At 38.2% G+C, this 17726-nt stretch overlaps 1 protein-coding gene across 1 annotated transcript in view; it reads right to left on the reverse strand.

Moving 5' to 3' along the window:
• Positions 1 to 1573: 1573 nt before the first annotated feature.
• Positions 1574 to 17726, reverse strand: part of LOC126078356 (thymus-specific serine protease-like) — a 41469-nt gene continuing 25316 nt past the window's right edge. The window contains exons 5-8 of the mRNA XM_049888844.1: positions 17469 to 17667; positions 14403 to 14493; positions 13670 to 13878; positions 1574 to 1683 (exon numbers count right to left, since the gene is read on the reverse strand). Coding sequence (XP_049744801.1) covers positions 1574 to 1683; positions 13670 to 13878; positions 14403 to 14493; positions 17469 to 17667 — 609 coding nt within the window. The remainder of the gene's footprint in view (positions 1684 to 13669; positions 13879 to 14402; positions 14494 to 17468; positions 17668 to 17726) is intronic.

The raw sequence follows: 17726 nt of genomic DNA on the forward strand, positions 1-17726 counted from the left end.
TTAGTGATGAGGATCAAAGACCACAGCCTTCAGTATAGATTACACCTCCACATAAAGAAAACAAAAATCCTCACAATTGGACAAATAAGCAGCGTCATGATAAACAGAGAAAATATTGAAGTTGTGAAGAATTTCATTTTACTTAGATCCGCAATCAACACACATGAAAGCAGCAATCGAGAAATCAAATGACACATTGTATTGAGCAAATCTGTTGCAAAAGACCTCTTTAAAATTTAAAAAGTGAAGATGTCACTATATGGACTAAGGTACACCTGACCCAAGCCATGGTGTTTTCAGTCATATCATATGCATTAAAAAAACTGGACAATGAATAAGGAAGACCAGAGAAGAAATAACGTCTTTGAATTACGGTGTTGGTGAAGAACATTGAATATACCATGGGCTGCCAAAAAAGGGAGCAAATCTGTCTTGGAAGAAGCACAACCAGAATGCTTCTTAGAAGAAAGGATGGCATGATTATATCTCACATACTTTGGACATGTTATCAGGAGGGATCAGTCCCTGGAGAAGTAGACGGTCAGCAAAAGAGTAGAGGACCGTCAACGAGATGGATTGATAGTGTGGTTGCAACAATGGGCTCAAGCATCACAACGACTGTGAGGATGGTGCAGGTCCAGGTAGTGTTTCCTGTTGTTGTATATAGGGTCTCCATAAGTCGAAACAGGCTTGATGGCATCTAACAATAATGACAGCCAGAAGAAGGAACAAATCTGTCTTGGAAGAAGTACAGCCAGAATGATCCTTAGAAACAAGGATGGCAAAATTTTGTTTCATGTATTTTGGACATGTTATCAGAAGAGACCAGTCCCCAGAGAAAGACATCATGCTTGGTAAAGTAGAGGGTCAGTGAAAAAGAGGAAGACCCTGAATAAAGTGGATTGACACAGTAGCTGCAAAAATAAGCTCAAACAAAGTAACGATTGTGTGGATGGCACAAGACCCAGGAGTATTTTGCTCTCGTGTACATAAATAAGGTCGCTATGAGTTGGAACCAACTCGACAGCATTTACTAACAACATGAGTTGGAACTGACTTGACAACATGCAACAAAAACAAGAATTTTATTTTATCTTTTTACTAATTCACTCATGTTGCACCTGTTCTTAATTTTTCTTAACAAAAACAAGAAGTCATTATTTGGCAAAGCATTTTTCCTATTTATTTATTAATGCATACATAATCAAAACCCATTTATATTCATGTTTTATAAATGGCACTTATTGAAAAGAATAAGAGTTCATGAAATAGACAATGTTCTGGAAAACTGGGATGTAAAGCTTCTGTCCCCATATCAACAAACTATCGGGTTGCACTTTATCCTCCAGGGTAATTAATTTCTTGTGATTGGGGATAGTCTGCTCCTTCTCAAGGCCAGCAAGGAATGTAGAACAAGGCTACCTTCCGTGAAAACAAAACATGCTTAAATCTTATATAGAAGAATTACACTTTTGAGTCTGCTCTAATTTCACCCTTTCACGTGGTTTTACATTTGAGCAATGAAATGTGAGGCCAGATTTTGTATTCTGTTGCATTGATATTTCAGAGAGATTTATTTCCTCAGCCATTTTTTTAGGGTCTGAAAGATCTTTTCTCGTGCTTGCTTTAGCTCAGCTGAATCAGTATCCTGTGGTTCTGCCATATCTTCACAGAATGCTTCACCTAAAAAGAGAAAAGGGAAATGTCAAAGTATTTACACACCAAGTATCCAAAGACCAGATGTGCTTAACCACTGGCTGCACATTAGAACCACCTGAAACACTGCTCAAACAAAGTAATATCTGAGCCCCATTTGCAGAGATTCTGATTCAGTTCATCTAGAGTAGGACTGGGTATATGTAATTTTCAAAAGCTGGAAAAAAGGTGATTAAAATATGCAGCCATAATTAGTGTGAGAATTAGTTTCCTAATACATTGGGCTTTGAATCAAATAAGCACACTTCTTTGTATATTGAATTTGGGTAAACAAGATATTTATTAAAACGAGTTATTGTTTGCTCCTTAGCAATCCTTCTGTGCTACAGACTAATGGACATTTCAAAGAAAGACCAAGCTGGTAGATTTAGGGAATAATGTTTTTAGTTTCCTTTTTACTCAACCCAAGTGTGAGGTTACTTGTTTCATCAGAGGAGGTTACAATATCTGAATCTCAGTGAGTCCATTTTAGAAAGCTTTCCCAGTGGTCTACTTGGGTCTCACTGTAATATCTTCAAAAGCTGACCATTCAATTTTCAGAAATTCTGCAAGCTGGCTGTTGAACTGTGAGCTGAAATTTGCCTTGATTGGAGTATTTACATCGTGGATACCAGCAGATACTATAAATAATGACTTTTTTTTCCTTATGGAGAGTGAATTGATAAACATATAACATGAGAATAAGATCAAATGAATGAAATTTGATGAGGACTTAAATATTTGTCAACCCCTTAACTTTACAGATGTGGAACTGATCCCCAAAGAGTTTAAATGACTTATTAAGAAATTTGCTGGTTGAGATTGAGTCAATTCTGATTCATAGCTACACTTTAGGACAGAGTAGAATTGCCCCATAGGGTTTCCAAAGCTATAATCTTTGCAGAAGCAGACTGCCACATCTTTGTTCATAGAGTTCTTGGTGGGTTTGAATATTGACCTTTAGGTTACCAGCCAAGCACTTAACCATTGGACCACCAGGGCTCCTTATTTGCTGTTAAGAAGCTAAAATTATGTAATGACTATGGCACATCCAGACAATGGAGTGCTATTAACCCATTAAAAAAAAATGAAAAGGACTTCAATGTATTGAAATGGAAAGATTTCTAGTGTTTACTGGAAGAGGAACAAGAAAAGTGTAGGACAATGTACATAATATGCTACCTTTTGTTTGCAAAGAAAGAAATAAGAATATACAAGATCGTATTTGCAAAAAAGAAATACTGAAAAAATGACCAAGAAAGTAATAAAGATAGCTCCCTAAAAGGCTAAGAAGGAACAAGAGTAGGAAGGGTAAGATTTCCCTCTGTGAGAAAGACCTTGACAACTAACAGCTGGTAACAAACCACAGCGTTCCCTATAAACATAAACAGTTTCACAGAATTTCAACTTCAGATGAGGTCACACTATGACTGTGATGAGACCAGGCACAAATAAGCCCACCTGTAATCATATCTGAACATAGAAAAAAAAAAAAGTACACCCTTCAACCGCAAGGAGTCACTAGGTGATGCAAACCATTAAGTGCTCAGCTACTAACCAAAAGGCTGGTGGTTGGAATCTATCCAGAGATGCCTTGGAAGAAGGACTTGATGACCTACTTCCAGAAGATCACAGAAACTGAAAACCATAGGGAGCACAACTGTACTCTGAAACACATGGGGTCTCCATTAATCAGAATAGAACTTGTCATTATTATGCAACCACAAACATATTAAAATATTCTTCTCTCCTGGCTAAGGTGAGTAACTGCTGCTTTTCAACCATGACAACTCCAGGCCTACTTTGTTCCTCCCACCTCCTAAATAAAAACTATTAAGATTCTTAATCACTGAATTGTCCCCACTTTCTCACAGCATTTAATTTTGGCCAATGGCCAAATCTGAACATGCCACAGTGTAAAATGATAGTTCTGAGACATACTGAAATTATAAATATTAAAGAATACAAAATGAAATTCATAAAAGAAAAAGCAGGTATTATACCAGCTTGATTTTATTACTATGTAATACAATGAGTTATAAAACTGTATTTTCAATGGGCACAAAAAACTAATTGAATGCAAGACCAATTAGATATGGGATAAGAAAGAGATGTGCAAATAGAGGCTAAGTAGAAAAGGCATATTTATTTACAAAATTTAATTCAGGGCTTGAAATTATTCTCTAGTTAGAGATGACTGGTCTTTTTTTCAGTCAATATGAACAATCTGAAGATATGACTTTGACCTCTTCACCAGGTTCTATTAACTTCATATTTATAATGAGATGAGTCACATTTTTCTTTAGCACATAGTCTCTGAACATCAACCATGTACTAGGCACTGCGGATTCAAAGATGAATATGATCCTGGCCCAGCTACTAAGGAGTTTGCTTCCTGGAGGATGAATACTAAACTTTTCCTTCTCTTTCTCAATTCTGTTTAGACATCTCTGATCCAGGAAAGCTTTCTGTGCAGTTATTTGATGAATGTCTGTCTCCCAGGTATGACTAGCAGCTCCTGGGGGGAGGGGTTACACGCGCCCTTACAGCCCTAGTATCCGGCATAACATCTGACATAGGTAGACTTTCCATAAATATTTTTAACGGAATGAATTTGAGCACTCCTTCTCTCTAATTCCCATGAAAAAGAAGGATTTGCAAAGGTTTTCTCAGGTTTTGAAGGTCTTTTTGAAAACGTAAGAACTTATATCTCCATATAACTTGGGAGGCATGTGGAACACTGGTTAAGGACCATGACTTCCAGTGAGACTCCTTAGCCTTGTGTTCTGGTTCTATTACTTATTACCCTGTGAGTCTTAGGCCAGTTGACTTAAACTCTGTATGAGTCCCTGGGTGGTACAAATGGTTAACACACTCAGCTGCCATTTGAAAGGCTGGCGGTTTCAGTCCACCAAAAGGCACCTAAGAAGAAACACCTGACAATCTACTTAAGAAAAAATAAATTAGCCATGAAAACTCTATGGAGCATAGTTGTACTCTGACATGCATGCGGTCACGATGAGTTGGAGCAACTCGATGGCAACTGGTTTACTGGTTTTATGTTTAATTTCCTCATTTGTAACAGGAGAAATGTGATAGCAACTTCCCTCTATTGTTGAGTATTTAATGAGATTGTACGTATAAAGAGTGAAGCTAGACTAGTCAAAATGGTAGCCACCAGGAGCACCATTAAGCACTTGAAATGTGGTTTGTCCAAACTGAGGTGCATTTAAAGTATAAAACACAGTGGATTTTGAATACTTAGTAAAAAAAAAAAAAAAAGAATGTAAACATCACATTAACCAGCTTCTTTTATTAATTACATGTTGAAATGAGGGTATTTTGAACTTAATGAGTCATATGAAATATATTCTTAAAGTTAACTTCATTTGAGTGTATATGTACTAGAAAATTTCAGTTTATATATGTGATTCAAATATACAGCTCCCATTATGCTTATATTTGGTAATAATGGAATGAATTGTACCTAGGCACAAATAAAATCACATCCATTTATGAAAATTAGAATCACTGTAAAATTTAGTGTTAGACACTCAGAAGTAGGATATAAAAGATTGGTGTTTGAGTAACAAAATAATTTTATGCATAATAAATGTTGCATAGTGTTCTTAGTCCACTATGGATTCCTATCCCAAGTCATTTGACTCTTCTTCCTCTGGGTTACCATTCAGTGAACAACTGCTATGTGTCAGGCCCTAGGCTAGCTATTTTACACTTACCATCTAATTGAATAATTTAATCCTATGAGTTGGATTCAACTCACCAGTAACACTTTTTTAAAAAATAGTTTGTGAATCTACTACTTGTCTGTCAGCTTGTTATACTGAAGTGGCTTCCAGGTTGCTCTGATTCTGGAAGCAATGACAGCAATATATCAAACAACCACAGGGTCACCCCTGTTGGACAGGTTTCAATGGAGCTTCCAGTCTAAGACTAGGAAAAAAGGACTGGTGATCTACTTCTAAAAAGTAGGCAATGAAAACCCAATGGATCAAAACAGAATATACTCTGATATAGTGCTGGAAGATGAGCTTCCTAGAATGGAAGGCAAAAATAGGCTCAAGCATGCCAGCGAGCATGAGCATGACATGGGACTCAGCAGCCTTTTGTTCTGTTTTACATGGGGTTGCCATGACTTGGAGCCTTCTGGATGGTAACTAGCAACAGCATAGATGAACATTATCTGATCCATCATGGTGGGAAAATGACAAGAATCCCTTCTCTAAGCGTGATATTTCCTGGAAGCACCACTGACCCTTGAAATAACTTACTTAAATCATATTTCTTTTGTTTGTTAACATGTTGAATAAATATCCCCATCAAGTCCTTTGACATTTCAATTAAGTTAATCCCTGAAAAAATTGTAATTTTCCATCAAGAGATGACCTAATCCTTTACATCTACACAGAGGCAAGACAAGGGGAAGGACAAAGTGTTAGTATTGTTTCTGTTGGGATCACATTTTATGTGACGAGGCACGAGGTTGTCTTGGCACTGAATTTGTAGTCAGAGCAAAAGAGGTCAAAACCATTATGGTCTTTGGATAAGACATTACCCTTCCTCATCACAAATTTATGTTAGGGCCTCACTTCTGGAAGATACCATAGTGATAGTGCCTTCTTCCGTTTTCATTACAAAACCAAAATGACCTCTTTTCCTTCTTGTAAGATAGGCCTTGGGGAACAAATTGATTTCTATTATCACATACACTCTCACGTATACACACACTCGTATACAATAAAACTGAGATAACTTAGTAGGTTAGCTTGAGTGAGAGTGGATGAGGGATACTTGTTAGTCGTCTTTTGAATTAATCCAGGAGAAGATACAGAAAAAAATTAAGGGCTAGGTACCAGGAATTTGAACGTGTTCTTGATGTGGGTTGGAAATTGGAAAAATATATTTCCAACCCCAGGAACTTTCTCAAACTCCTGCCAACAAGACTGTAAACCTTCTGTGTTTTCCCTCATGTTTAACTTTGCTCCTTTTACAGTGGAGCCACCTGTGAAGTCCAGCCTTCCATGTACCAGCTGGACATTTTCCCTTCCTGCCTTCCTTAAATAGTGGGGCTCTCACCTTAACCCTTTTCCCTTCTCTAGCAGCTGTTCTTTTTCTCTTCTACTCCTCACACTTAAGGTGTCTATGCTTGCTGTTTCTGTTTCTTCATCTCCTCTATCTCAGTGTACTTTATCCTTACTTATCCTGAGTCAGCCAGAATCACATTCGGTGAGAGAGGCCCTCATCACAAAATCAAATGGCTGTTTTGCTATTCCTTACATGACTTGAAATCTCAGTAATATTCCCCCAACTGACTCCCACCATCTTGAACTATTCTCTTCCCTGTTGACGCGATGCTCTTTTATATCTCCAGCAACATCCCTGCTCACTTCAGTCCCTCTTGGTGGACTTTTAATGTTGGAATAACTCAAGCCTCAGTCTTAGACCCCACTGTTTTCTTCTTTGATAGTATTTTACAAGGTTATCTCACTAGTCCAGTGCCTGTCTGTCAGTTTGGAATATCATGGTGTCTGGTGTGTTTCTATGATGCTGGAAACTATGCCAGTTATGATTTAAGCAAGCTTATATTTCATATCTGCAGGGAAGGGAACTTTAATGTTTAAGAAGTCAGTGGTGCTTCCGGTAAATGTTAGCTGTCCAAGTATGTGCCTCAAATTTTTCCATAGATCAGATCTCTCTTCTACATCTAAACAAGTGGTATATCTAAATGCCTACTAAGCTTTCCCACATTCAACCAACCTGTTGCCATCGAGTTGATTCCAACTCAGAGCGACCCTATATTAAGTAAGTTAATTTGAACTAATGTTATCATAGCAGGACAGGGGGAGTAGAGCTAGCAGAATAGGGACTGAAAAAGAATTAAACACAGTCAATAGAAGTAAAGGTTGAAGTGCTAAAACAACTTTGCAACTATGGTTATCTTCCTGAGAAGTACAAATATAGATACTTAATTAAACATGTTTCCATACAAGTAGAGCAGAGTTCCTCAATTTTTTTTTACTATTGTCGCCTTAAGGAGCCATGTTAGATATTTTTCCTACTTACTCCGCCCCATGAAATTTTAATAGCCAGGATACACTTTATATCTGTGTATTGTTTGTATACACTGTATTACTGCACACTCATCTGTGAGTTACACATAAAAAATAGAATCTTTCATAACCAAGAACCAATGATTGACCTCTTGGTGATGGCACTGTCCCTGTTAAGAATGTATGAACTAGAGTGATTCTTTTAAGAAAACAATGCATAATGAACAAGTTAATAAACACCTAAAAAATAAGTGTAATAGGACTGAGAGATACAGATCATGTTTGCGCTACCTTCCCAATTCTATAGAGTTGATTCTTAACTGGTCCAATACAGAGAGCAAATTATTTCTAGGTATGGTAACCCCACTGCTCCATATGGGCATAATGGTACAAATATTGCTGCCTTCAGGGATGGAAGTGTATTTTGTTCTGAACCAATTGCTCTATATTTGTCGGTGTTTTTAGTTGCTGTCAAGTCTGACTTGCGGCAACCACACGTTTGACAGAATGAAATGTTACATGATCTGCACTGTTCTCACAATCATCACCATGTTTGTTTCCATTGTTTTGAGTATTGTGCCAATCATCTAAGCTGAGGGTTTCACACACTCTCATTGGCCCTATGCTTCACCAGACATGATGTCCTCATCCAGCAACTGATCCCTTCTGGTAATGTATCCAAATCAAGCAAGTCAGAAAATGTAGTGGTGGGATCCATAGGGTTTTCACTGGCTAATTCTTGGGAGTAGATGACCAGGCTTTTTTTCCTATTCTGTCTTAATCTGGAAGCTCTGCTGAAACCTGTCCCCCATGAGTGACTGCTGGTATTTGAACTTCTGGTGGCATACTTCCACTCTGCAGCATTACAAGCCAGCACAATAAGACAAACTGACCATGGGTGGTGCAACCGCTGTATCAGAATCTCTGACTTACTGTCAAAAAAATTTTTTTAGACAGCCTGAAATATTATAAAAAAAATTTAACAAAAGCAACCTTGAGGATGTAATACATAATTTTGCAAAGGAAAGAATTTTGGGGTAGAAAACAGAAAAGTTTTGCTCAATTTAATGTTGGTTATTATAAAATGTAAAACTATGGAGAAAATATGAAGTAGAATATTTTTAAGCAAATATAGTTTTCTTTATAAAAGAACCTAGCTAAACATTTAGAATTCGACCACAGTTATCAATTGAATGTCTCTCTGCATTCAATACACTTGCTACATTTCCACTGTTAAGAAAGCTGCTCCTTGTGCCTTTTTCTATTATTTAATGAAGTTTTTAAAATACTAAGAACTGAATATTTAAGATTCTGACTTTTTAATGACCAATTCTTAAGACTTCTAGAGGCTTTGAGCTGGAAACCATGGTGACAGCTTTTATAAATATGCCATTATCATACTAAGCAGTAGGTTTTTATTTTGCCGTGGGGATACACATTTTATGCAGTACTAAAAATTGATTCCTGAGATTATTGTGCAAATAATTTCAGTAACTGCAACACGAAAAATGAATCACGTGGAAAGATCATGTATTCTAATTGAGATTACTGTCATTGTGCTGTTGGGCACTCATTTATGTAATATTCAGAGCCCTTAGAGAAAAATAACTTATTTTTAATGGGAAATTACATTAACAAAATGGCCTCATCTCACTTGATTATCTGAAACCACATAAACTTATTATTAAGAAAAAAACAAAAATGACAAGAAACAAATGGGAACGAATCACCACCACCACCACCAACAACAAAAAACACAATAAGGACAACACTAGAGAAACGGTTCATTTTATATGCACCTATCTTGTTTTTGATGATTAGTGCTTTTTAAACCAAAAAAACCTGTTGATATTGAGCCAATTCTGACTCATAATGACCTTATTGTTGTTAGGTGCTGCCGAGTGGGCTCAGACTCATAACGACCCTATGCACAAGAGAATGAAACACTGCCCTGCGTTTTGCCATCCTCACAATCCTTGTCATACTTGAGCCTGTTGTTGCAGCCACCGTATCAGTCCATCTCGCTGAGGGTCTTCCTTTTTTTCGCTGACCCTCTACTTTATAAAACATGATCTCCTTTTCCAGGGACTGATCACTGCTGATATGTCCAAAGTATATGAGTCATAGTCTTGCCATTCTTGCTTCTAAGAAACATTCTTATTGTACTTCTTCCAAGGCAAATTTGCTTGTTCCTTTAGCAATCCATGGTATATTCAATATTCTTCCCCAATACAACGATTCAAAGGCATCAATTCTTCTTTTGTCTTCCTTATTCATCCATCCAACTTTCCATGCATCTGAGGCGATTGAAAACACCATGGCTTGGTTCAGGTGCACCTTAGCCTTCAAGGTGACATCTTTGCTTTTTATCACATTAATGAGGTCTTTTGCAGCATATTTGCTCAACGCAATGAGCTCTTTGATTTCTTGACTGCTGCTTCTTTGGGTGTTGATTGTGGACCCCAGTAAAATGAAATCCTTGACAAATTCAATTTTTTTCTCCGTTTATCATGATGTTGCTTATTGGTCCAGTTGTGAGGATTTTTGTTTCCTTTATGTTGAGGTATAATCCATAATGAAGGCTGTGGTCTTTGATCTTCATCAATAAGTTCTTCAAGTCTTCTTCATTTTCACCAAACAAGGTTGTGTCATCAGCACAACACACATTGGTAATGAGTCTTCCTCCAATCTTGATGCCCCATTCTTATCCATAGAGTCCAGCTTCTGGGATTATTTGCTCAGCATACAGATTGAATATGTATGGTCAAAAGATACATCCATTCCTGACTTTAAACCATGCAGTATTCCCTTATTCTGTTCCAACGACTGCCTCTTGATCTATGTAGAAGTTCCTCATGAGCACAAATAAGTGTTTTGAATTCCCATTCTTCTCAATGTTATCCATAATTTGTTATGATCCACAGAGTTGATTGCCTTTGCACGATCAATAAAACACAAGTAAACATCTTTCTAGTATTCTCTGCTTTGATCCAAGGTCCATCTGACATCAGCAATGATATCCTTGGTTCCATGTAATCTTCTGAAACCAGCTTGAATTTCTGGCAGTTCTCTGTTGATACGCCGCTGCAGCTGCTTTTGAATGATCTTCAGCAAAATTTTACTTGCCTGTGATATTAATGATATTGTTTGATAATTTCCACATTCAGTTGGATCACTTTCTTTAGGATCTCTTCCAGTCAGTTGGCCAGGTAGCTGTCTTCCAAATTTCTAGGCATAGATAAGTGAGCACTTCCAGTGCTGCATCTCTTTGTTGAAATGTCTCAGTTGGCATTCCATCAATGCCCAGTGCCTTGTTTTTTGCCAATACCTTCAGTGCAGCTTAGACTTCTTGCTTCAGTACCATCGGTTCCTGATCATATGCTACCTCCTGAAATGGTTGACTGTCAGCCAATTCTTTTTGGTATAGTGACTTTGTGTATTTCTTTCATCTTCTTTTGACGCTTCCTGCATCGTTTAATATTTTCCCTGTAGAATCCTTCCATATTGCAACTCAAGGCTTGAATTTTTTCTTCAGTTCTTTCAAGCTTGAGAAATGCCGAGCATATTCTTCCCTTTTGGTTTTCTATCTTCAGCTCTTTGCACATGTCATTATGATAATTTACTTTTCATTTTTCAGCCACCCTTTGAAATCTTCTGTTCAGATCTTTTACTTCATCGTTTCTTCCTTTTGCTTTAGCTACTGGGAGTTTAAGAGCAAGACTCAGAGTTTCTTCCAATATCAAGTCTGGTTTTTTCTTTCTTCCCTGTCTTTTTAATGACCTGTTGCTTTTTTCATATATAACAACCTTGACGTCAATCCACAACTCATTTGGTCTTCAGACATTAGCGTTTAATGCCTCAAATCTATTCTTGAGATGGTTTATAAATTCAGGTGAAATATACAGAATCGATACTTTGGCTCTCATTGACTTGTTCTAATTTTCTTCAGTTTCAACTTGAACTTGCATGTGATTGATGGTCTGATCCCTGGCCTGTTGTGACTGATGATATTGAGCTTTTCTATCATCTCTTTCCACAGATGTAGTAGATTTGATTACTGTTATTCCATCTGGCAAGGTCCATGTGTACCGTCCCGGTTTATGTTGTTGAAAAAAGGTATTTGCAATGAAGAAGTTGTTGGTCTTACAGAATTCAATCATGTGAGTTCTGGTATCATTTCTTTCACCAAACACATAAAGATTCATATTCTAGGCATTAATGAACTGAAATGGACTGGCATTGGTCATTTTGAATCAGACAGTTATATGGTCTACCATGCCAGGAATGACAACTTGAAGAGGAATGGTGTCACATTCACTGTCAAAAAGAATATTTCAAGATCTATCCTGAAGTACAGTGCTGTCAGTGGAAGGACAATATCCATACACCTACAAGGAAGATCAGTTAATATGACCATTATTAAAATTGATGTGCCAACAGTTAAGGCCAAAGAAGCTGAAGATTTTTGTCAACTTCTGCAGCCTGAAATTGACCAAACATGCAATCAGGATGCACTTGATAATTAATGTTGATTGGAACACAAAAGTTGGAAGCAAAGAAGAAGGATCTGTAGTTGGAAAACATGGTCTTCCTTGTAGGCGTAGGGATATTATCCTATCACTGACAGTGTTGTACTTCAGGATAGGTCTTGAAATGTTCTTTTTGATAATAAATGCAATGCCACTCCTCTTCAAATTGTCATTCTTGGCACAGTACATCATATGATTGTCTGATTTAAAATGGCCAATACTAATCCATTTCAGCTCATTAATTCCCAGGACGATTGATATTTATGCACTCCTTTTCCTTTCTGATGATTTCCAATTTTCCTAGGTTCATACTTCATGCATTCCATATTTTGATTCTTAATGGATCTTTGCAGCTGTATCTTCTCATTTTGAGTTGTGCCACTTCAGCAAATGAAGGTTCCGAAAGCTTAACTCCATCCACGTCATTAAGTGCAACTGTACTTTGAGGAGGGAGCTTTTCCCCAGTCATCTTTTGGGTCCTTTCAACCTGGGAAGCTCATCTTCTGGCACTATATCAGACAACGTTCCGCTGTTATTCATAACGTTTTCACTGGCTAATTCTTTTCAGAAGTAGATCATTGGGTCCTTCTTGCTATTCTGTCTTAGTCTGGAAGCTCTGCTGAAACCTGTCTGCCATAGCTTCTAGCATCACAGCAACATGCAAGCCCCCACAGTACAAGAAACTGACAGACATGTGGGGCAATGACCTTATACAGCAGAATAAAACTTCTCCATGGAGTTTCCAAGGAGCAGATGATAGATTCAAACTGCCGGCATTTTCGTTAGCAGCTAAGCTCTTACCCACTGCACCACCAGGGCTCCACTTTTTAAAGGTGCTCTATTTTAGATGCCAGAGAGATGAAATACTAGGGAAAACTAAATAATCTACCTATCACCTGCTTAGAAGTATTTTGTATTTCTTGTCAATAATAATATCAAAAGCAATTTTTTAACTGTCAAATTAGCCTCCAACTCATGGCGTTCCCAGGCACAACAAAAGTAAATGCTGCCTTGTTCTGTCCTATCCACATGATTGCTTGCAAACTGGACTATTAAGATCCACAGGGTTTTCAATGACCGATTTCTGGAAATAGATCACCACATCTTTATACCTAGTTCTTCTTAGTCTGGAAGCTCCACTGAGACCTGTTTAGTATCATAGACACACAACAGCCTCCACTGACATGGAGTGGTAGATGCACCCGAGGTGCATTGACTGGTAATCGAACCAGGGTCTCCTTCATGTAAGGCAAGAATTCAAGCATGTAAGGCAAGAATTCAAGCACTCAATCAACATTGTCCCCTTAATTCATTGTTATATGCTGATATACTTCATCCTACTTGTGGGTCTTTGACCATTCACAACTAAGTTACCTTTAATGAAGACAGCTGGCAAATCTGCACTGATATCCTTTGTGATTCCCAAACGGTGCCAAGGATCATTGGAACCATTGGAAAAGATGATTTTGCTTCCCCTCACATTCAAGCCACCATAGTACTTGTTGGTGGACATAACACCCTGAAACACTGAATGGTTATTGAACTTAGGGCCAAAGACGTCTGAACACCTCTTAACAAAATACCTGCAAAGAAAATGAGACAAAATTGTAGGTGCCAGATGGTTGTCTTGAGGAACTGTTGCGAAGGCAATGGGTTTGATTTAGGTTTTCTCTATCTAATAGCCACCTACTTACTTCTCCTATGATCTCCTCTAGGGGTCTTTTAGTAGTTAAGCATGGAAGAATGTGGCCACCAAAGTATTTATCTATTTGGACCCTTGGTCAATACATGTAGGGTCTCAGTGAGGAGACTGTAGACCTCACAGGCTTATATTTCCTGGATGCCACCTAGGGCTTAAGAACAAGAAAAGTAGAAAAATCCATTCTTTGCCTTACCACTGAATCCGCACTTTTAACTAGACTAGTAACTACTGTGGGAAGAAAAAAGCTCAATGCATATACTGCCTGCCTGTTGAGGAAGAGAGCACAGAGACAGTAAGAGCCAGAGTGGGACTTCAATTTAACCTTCTCTCTAAATATGGAGGAAAAAATCCTGGTTATCATGGTTTCTACTTACAAACAGAAGTTAAGTCAGAGCCTTTATTTACCTGGTAGGCAATCCACTGAACGAGGAGTTCTTTAAATCTGGGGTATAAAACCAGCCAAATTCACTGCAAGTTTGATATAACCATTGCCTGCCTGGAAAGCAAAACATCAATTAACTTAACCAGAAATGATATTTTTGTTGACGACTAAATAAAAAGCTTTAAAAATTTTAAGTACTCTAAATTACATGCTTCTCATGACCTTCTAAAAGGAATTCGATCTTATTATTATTAATGCTATTTTTATTTATGCCCAACATCACCACACCAAGAATGGAATCTATGTGCAATGATCAGGAGATGCTGGTGAAGACCCCACATGCTCCTGAAGTAACCTTTTCTCATTCTCTCCAGGGCCATCTCTATGAGCACCACAGGGCTGTCCCACTATCTGTCCTTTATTCCCAGCCTCTGCTGGGAAGACGCTCCATTGTCTCTATATCCCCCTCTATTTATCTTCTCCTTTTTTCTTTAAGGATCTCCCAAGCCCTTCTCCATGAAGCTTTTTGAAAGAGGGATGCACACTTCATGCTTTTGTCCCTCACCATCTCTGCACCCTCACTCACACTGTGCCTGCAACTTCTCCCCCAGGTCAACAATATTGGTTGCTGTTGTTGTTCTTGTTTGGTGCCGTCGAGTCGGTTCCGACTCATAGTAACCCTATGCACAACAGAATGAAACACTGCTCAGTCCTACGCCGTCCTTACAATCATTGTTATGCTTGAGCTCATTATTGCAGCCACTGTATCAATCCACCTTGTTGAGGGTCTCCCTCTTTTCCACTGACCCTGTACTCTGCGAAGCATGATCTCCTTCTCCAGGGACTGATCCCTCCTGACAACATGTACAAAGTATGTAAGACACAGTCTCGCCATCCTTGCCTCTAAGGAGCATTCTGGCCACAATTCTTCCAAGACAGATTCTTTTGTTCTTTTGGCAGTCCATGGTATATTCAATATTCTTCACCAGCACCACAATTCAAAGGTGTCAACTCTTCTTCAGTCTTCCTTATTCATTGTCCAGCTTTCACATGCATATTGGCTTGGGTCAGGCACACCTTGGTCTTCAGGGTGAAATCTTTGCTCTTCAACACTTTGAAGAGGTCCTTTGCAGCAGATTTACCCAATGCAATGCATCTTTTGATTTCTTGATGGCTGTTGATTGTGGATCCAAGGAAAATGAAATCCTTGACGAGTTCCATCTTTTCTCCGTTTATCACGATGTTGCTTATTGGTCCAGTTGTGAGGATTTTTGTTTTCTTTATGTTGAGGTGTAATCCATACTGAAGGCTGTGGTCTTTGATCTTCATTAGTAAGTGCTTCAGGCCCTCTTCACTTTCAGCAAGCAAGGTTGTGTCATCTGCATAACACAGGTAATGAGTCTTCCTCCAATCCTGATGACCCATTCTTCTTCATATAGCCCAGCTTCTCGTATTATTTGTTCAGCATACTGATTAAATAGGTATGGTGAAAGAATACAACCCTGACGCACACCTTTCCTGACTTGAAACCAATCAGTATCCTCTTGTTCTGTCCGAACAATTGCCTCTTGAACTATGTAAAGGTTCCTCATGAGCACAATTAAGTGTTCTGGAATTCCCATTCTTCACAGTGTTATCCATAGTTTGTTCTGATCCACACAGTCGAATGCCTTTGCATAGTCAATAAAACACAGGTAAACATCCTTCTGGTATTCTCTGCTTTCAGCCAGGATCCTTCTGACATCAGCAGTGATATCCCCGGTTCCATGTCCTCTTCTGAAACCAGCCTGGATCTCTGGCAATTCCCTGTCGATATACTGCTGCAGTTGTTTTTGAATGATCTTCAGCAAAATTTTGCTTGCGTGTGATATTAATGATATTGTTCTATAATTTCCACATTTGGTTGGATCACCTTTGTTGGAAATAGGCATAAATATGGATCTCCTCCAGTCAGCTGGCCAGGAAGCTGTCTTCCATATTTCTTGGCATAGACCAGTGAGCACTTACAGCTCTGCATCTGTTTGTTGAAACATCTCAACTGATATTCCATCAATTCCTGGAGTCTTGTTTTTCGCCAATGCCTTCAGAGCAGTGCGGACTTCTTCCTTCAGTATCTTCAGTTCCTGATCATATGCCACCTCTTGAAATGGTTGAGCATTGACTAATTCTTTTTGGTATAATGACTCTGTGTATTCCTTCCATCTCCTTTTGATGCTTCGTGCATCGTTTAATATTTTCCCCATGGAATCCTTCGCTATTGCAACTCAAGGCTTGAATTTTTTCTTCAGTTCTTTCAGCTTGAGAAATGCCATGCATGTTCTTCCCAATATTGGTAGGATGAGCAAATCAAAGCATCAAATTGTGGATAATAACTTAGAAGTTTGGTTCATTGAAATTTTAGCAGCTATGTAAGGATTCACACGTCTTTTAGCAATTTAGTTAAGGTTTTTAAGAACTATTCATACTAAAAATATATTGAGCTGTATTTATGTTGTATTTTAAACAGACTAGTGAATGGCACTAGAAAGTGAAAGAAAGAAGGTTCCTAAGTTGTACAAACAGTTTGTGGTTAATTTGAACCCACCCCGCAGATCCACAGAAGGGAGGACTGGAGATCTCTTCTACAAAGATTAGAGCCAAGAAAACTTTATGTTGCACTTCTGCTGTGTAACATATGGGATTTCCATGAGTCAAAATTGACTCATCAGCAACAAGTTAGGTCATTCTACAGTGAAACCAGGTTTCAGAACTGCTCTATATAGAATTTGAAGTGGGACAAGATATTTTCTTGGCATCAGTGACACTTAAAAAGTACTAAGAGACATTTTTCTTTATTCTGATTCTTGCAATTCTGAGAATTTGATATTTCTGCCTCTCTTATTAAGTGATTTAATCTGTGTTATGTCCAGCTCCTGGACTCATTCTTTCTCTTTTCCTGTCCTTGAGTAAAACTCTTAGATCTGGGTCTTTTGTAATTCATCATGAAGGCTAACACAGCCTCACAACTTGCAGAGTGTTTAATGCATGTTGTTGTGCTCATATTTCTTAATCCCAAAGGAATATTTCAGTTTCACCAGTTAACACCTTACCTCTTCTGTACTTATTCCTTTCCATGGAAGTGTTAGAGTACTCTTCCACAAATTGCTTGTAACTTGCAGGATAACAACGGTAGCGTCTGTTACTGATCATTGTATTGATAATCCTTGCATATCTATGATACGGTGAACCCAGTGAAGTATTAGTCATTGTCTCACAAAATTCATCAATGCTCATCTCACCCATCTCTCCCTACAAAAAACAGGATTCCAATTATGATTAAAATAATATGCATGGAATAGATTTCAGCT

The sequence above is a fragment of the Elephas maximus genome, chromosome 6, assembly GCF_024166365.1.
Source record: "Elephas maximus indicus isolate mEleMax1 chromosome 6, mEleMax1 primary haplotype, whole genome shotgun sequence".
NCBI lineage: Eukaryota > Metazoa > Chordata > Mammalia > Proboscidea > Elephantidae > Elephas > Elephas maximus.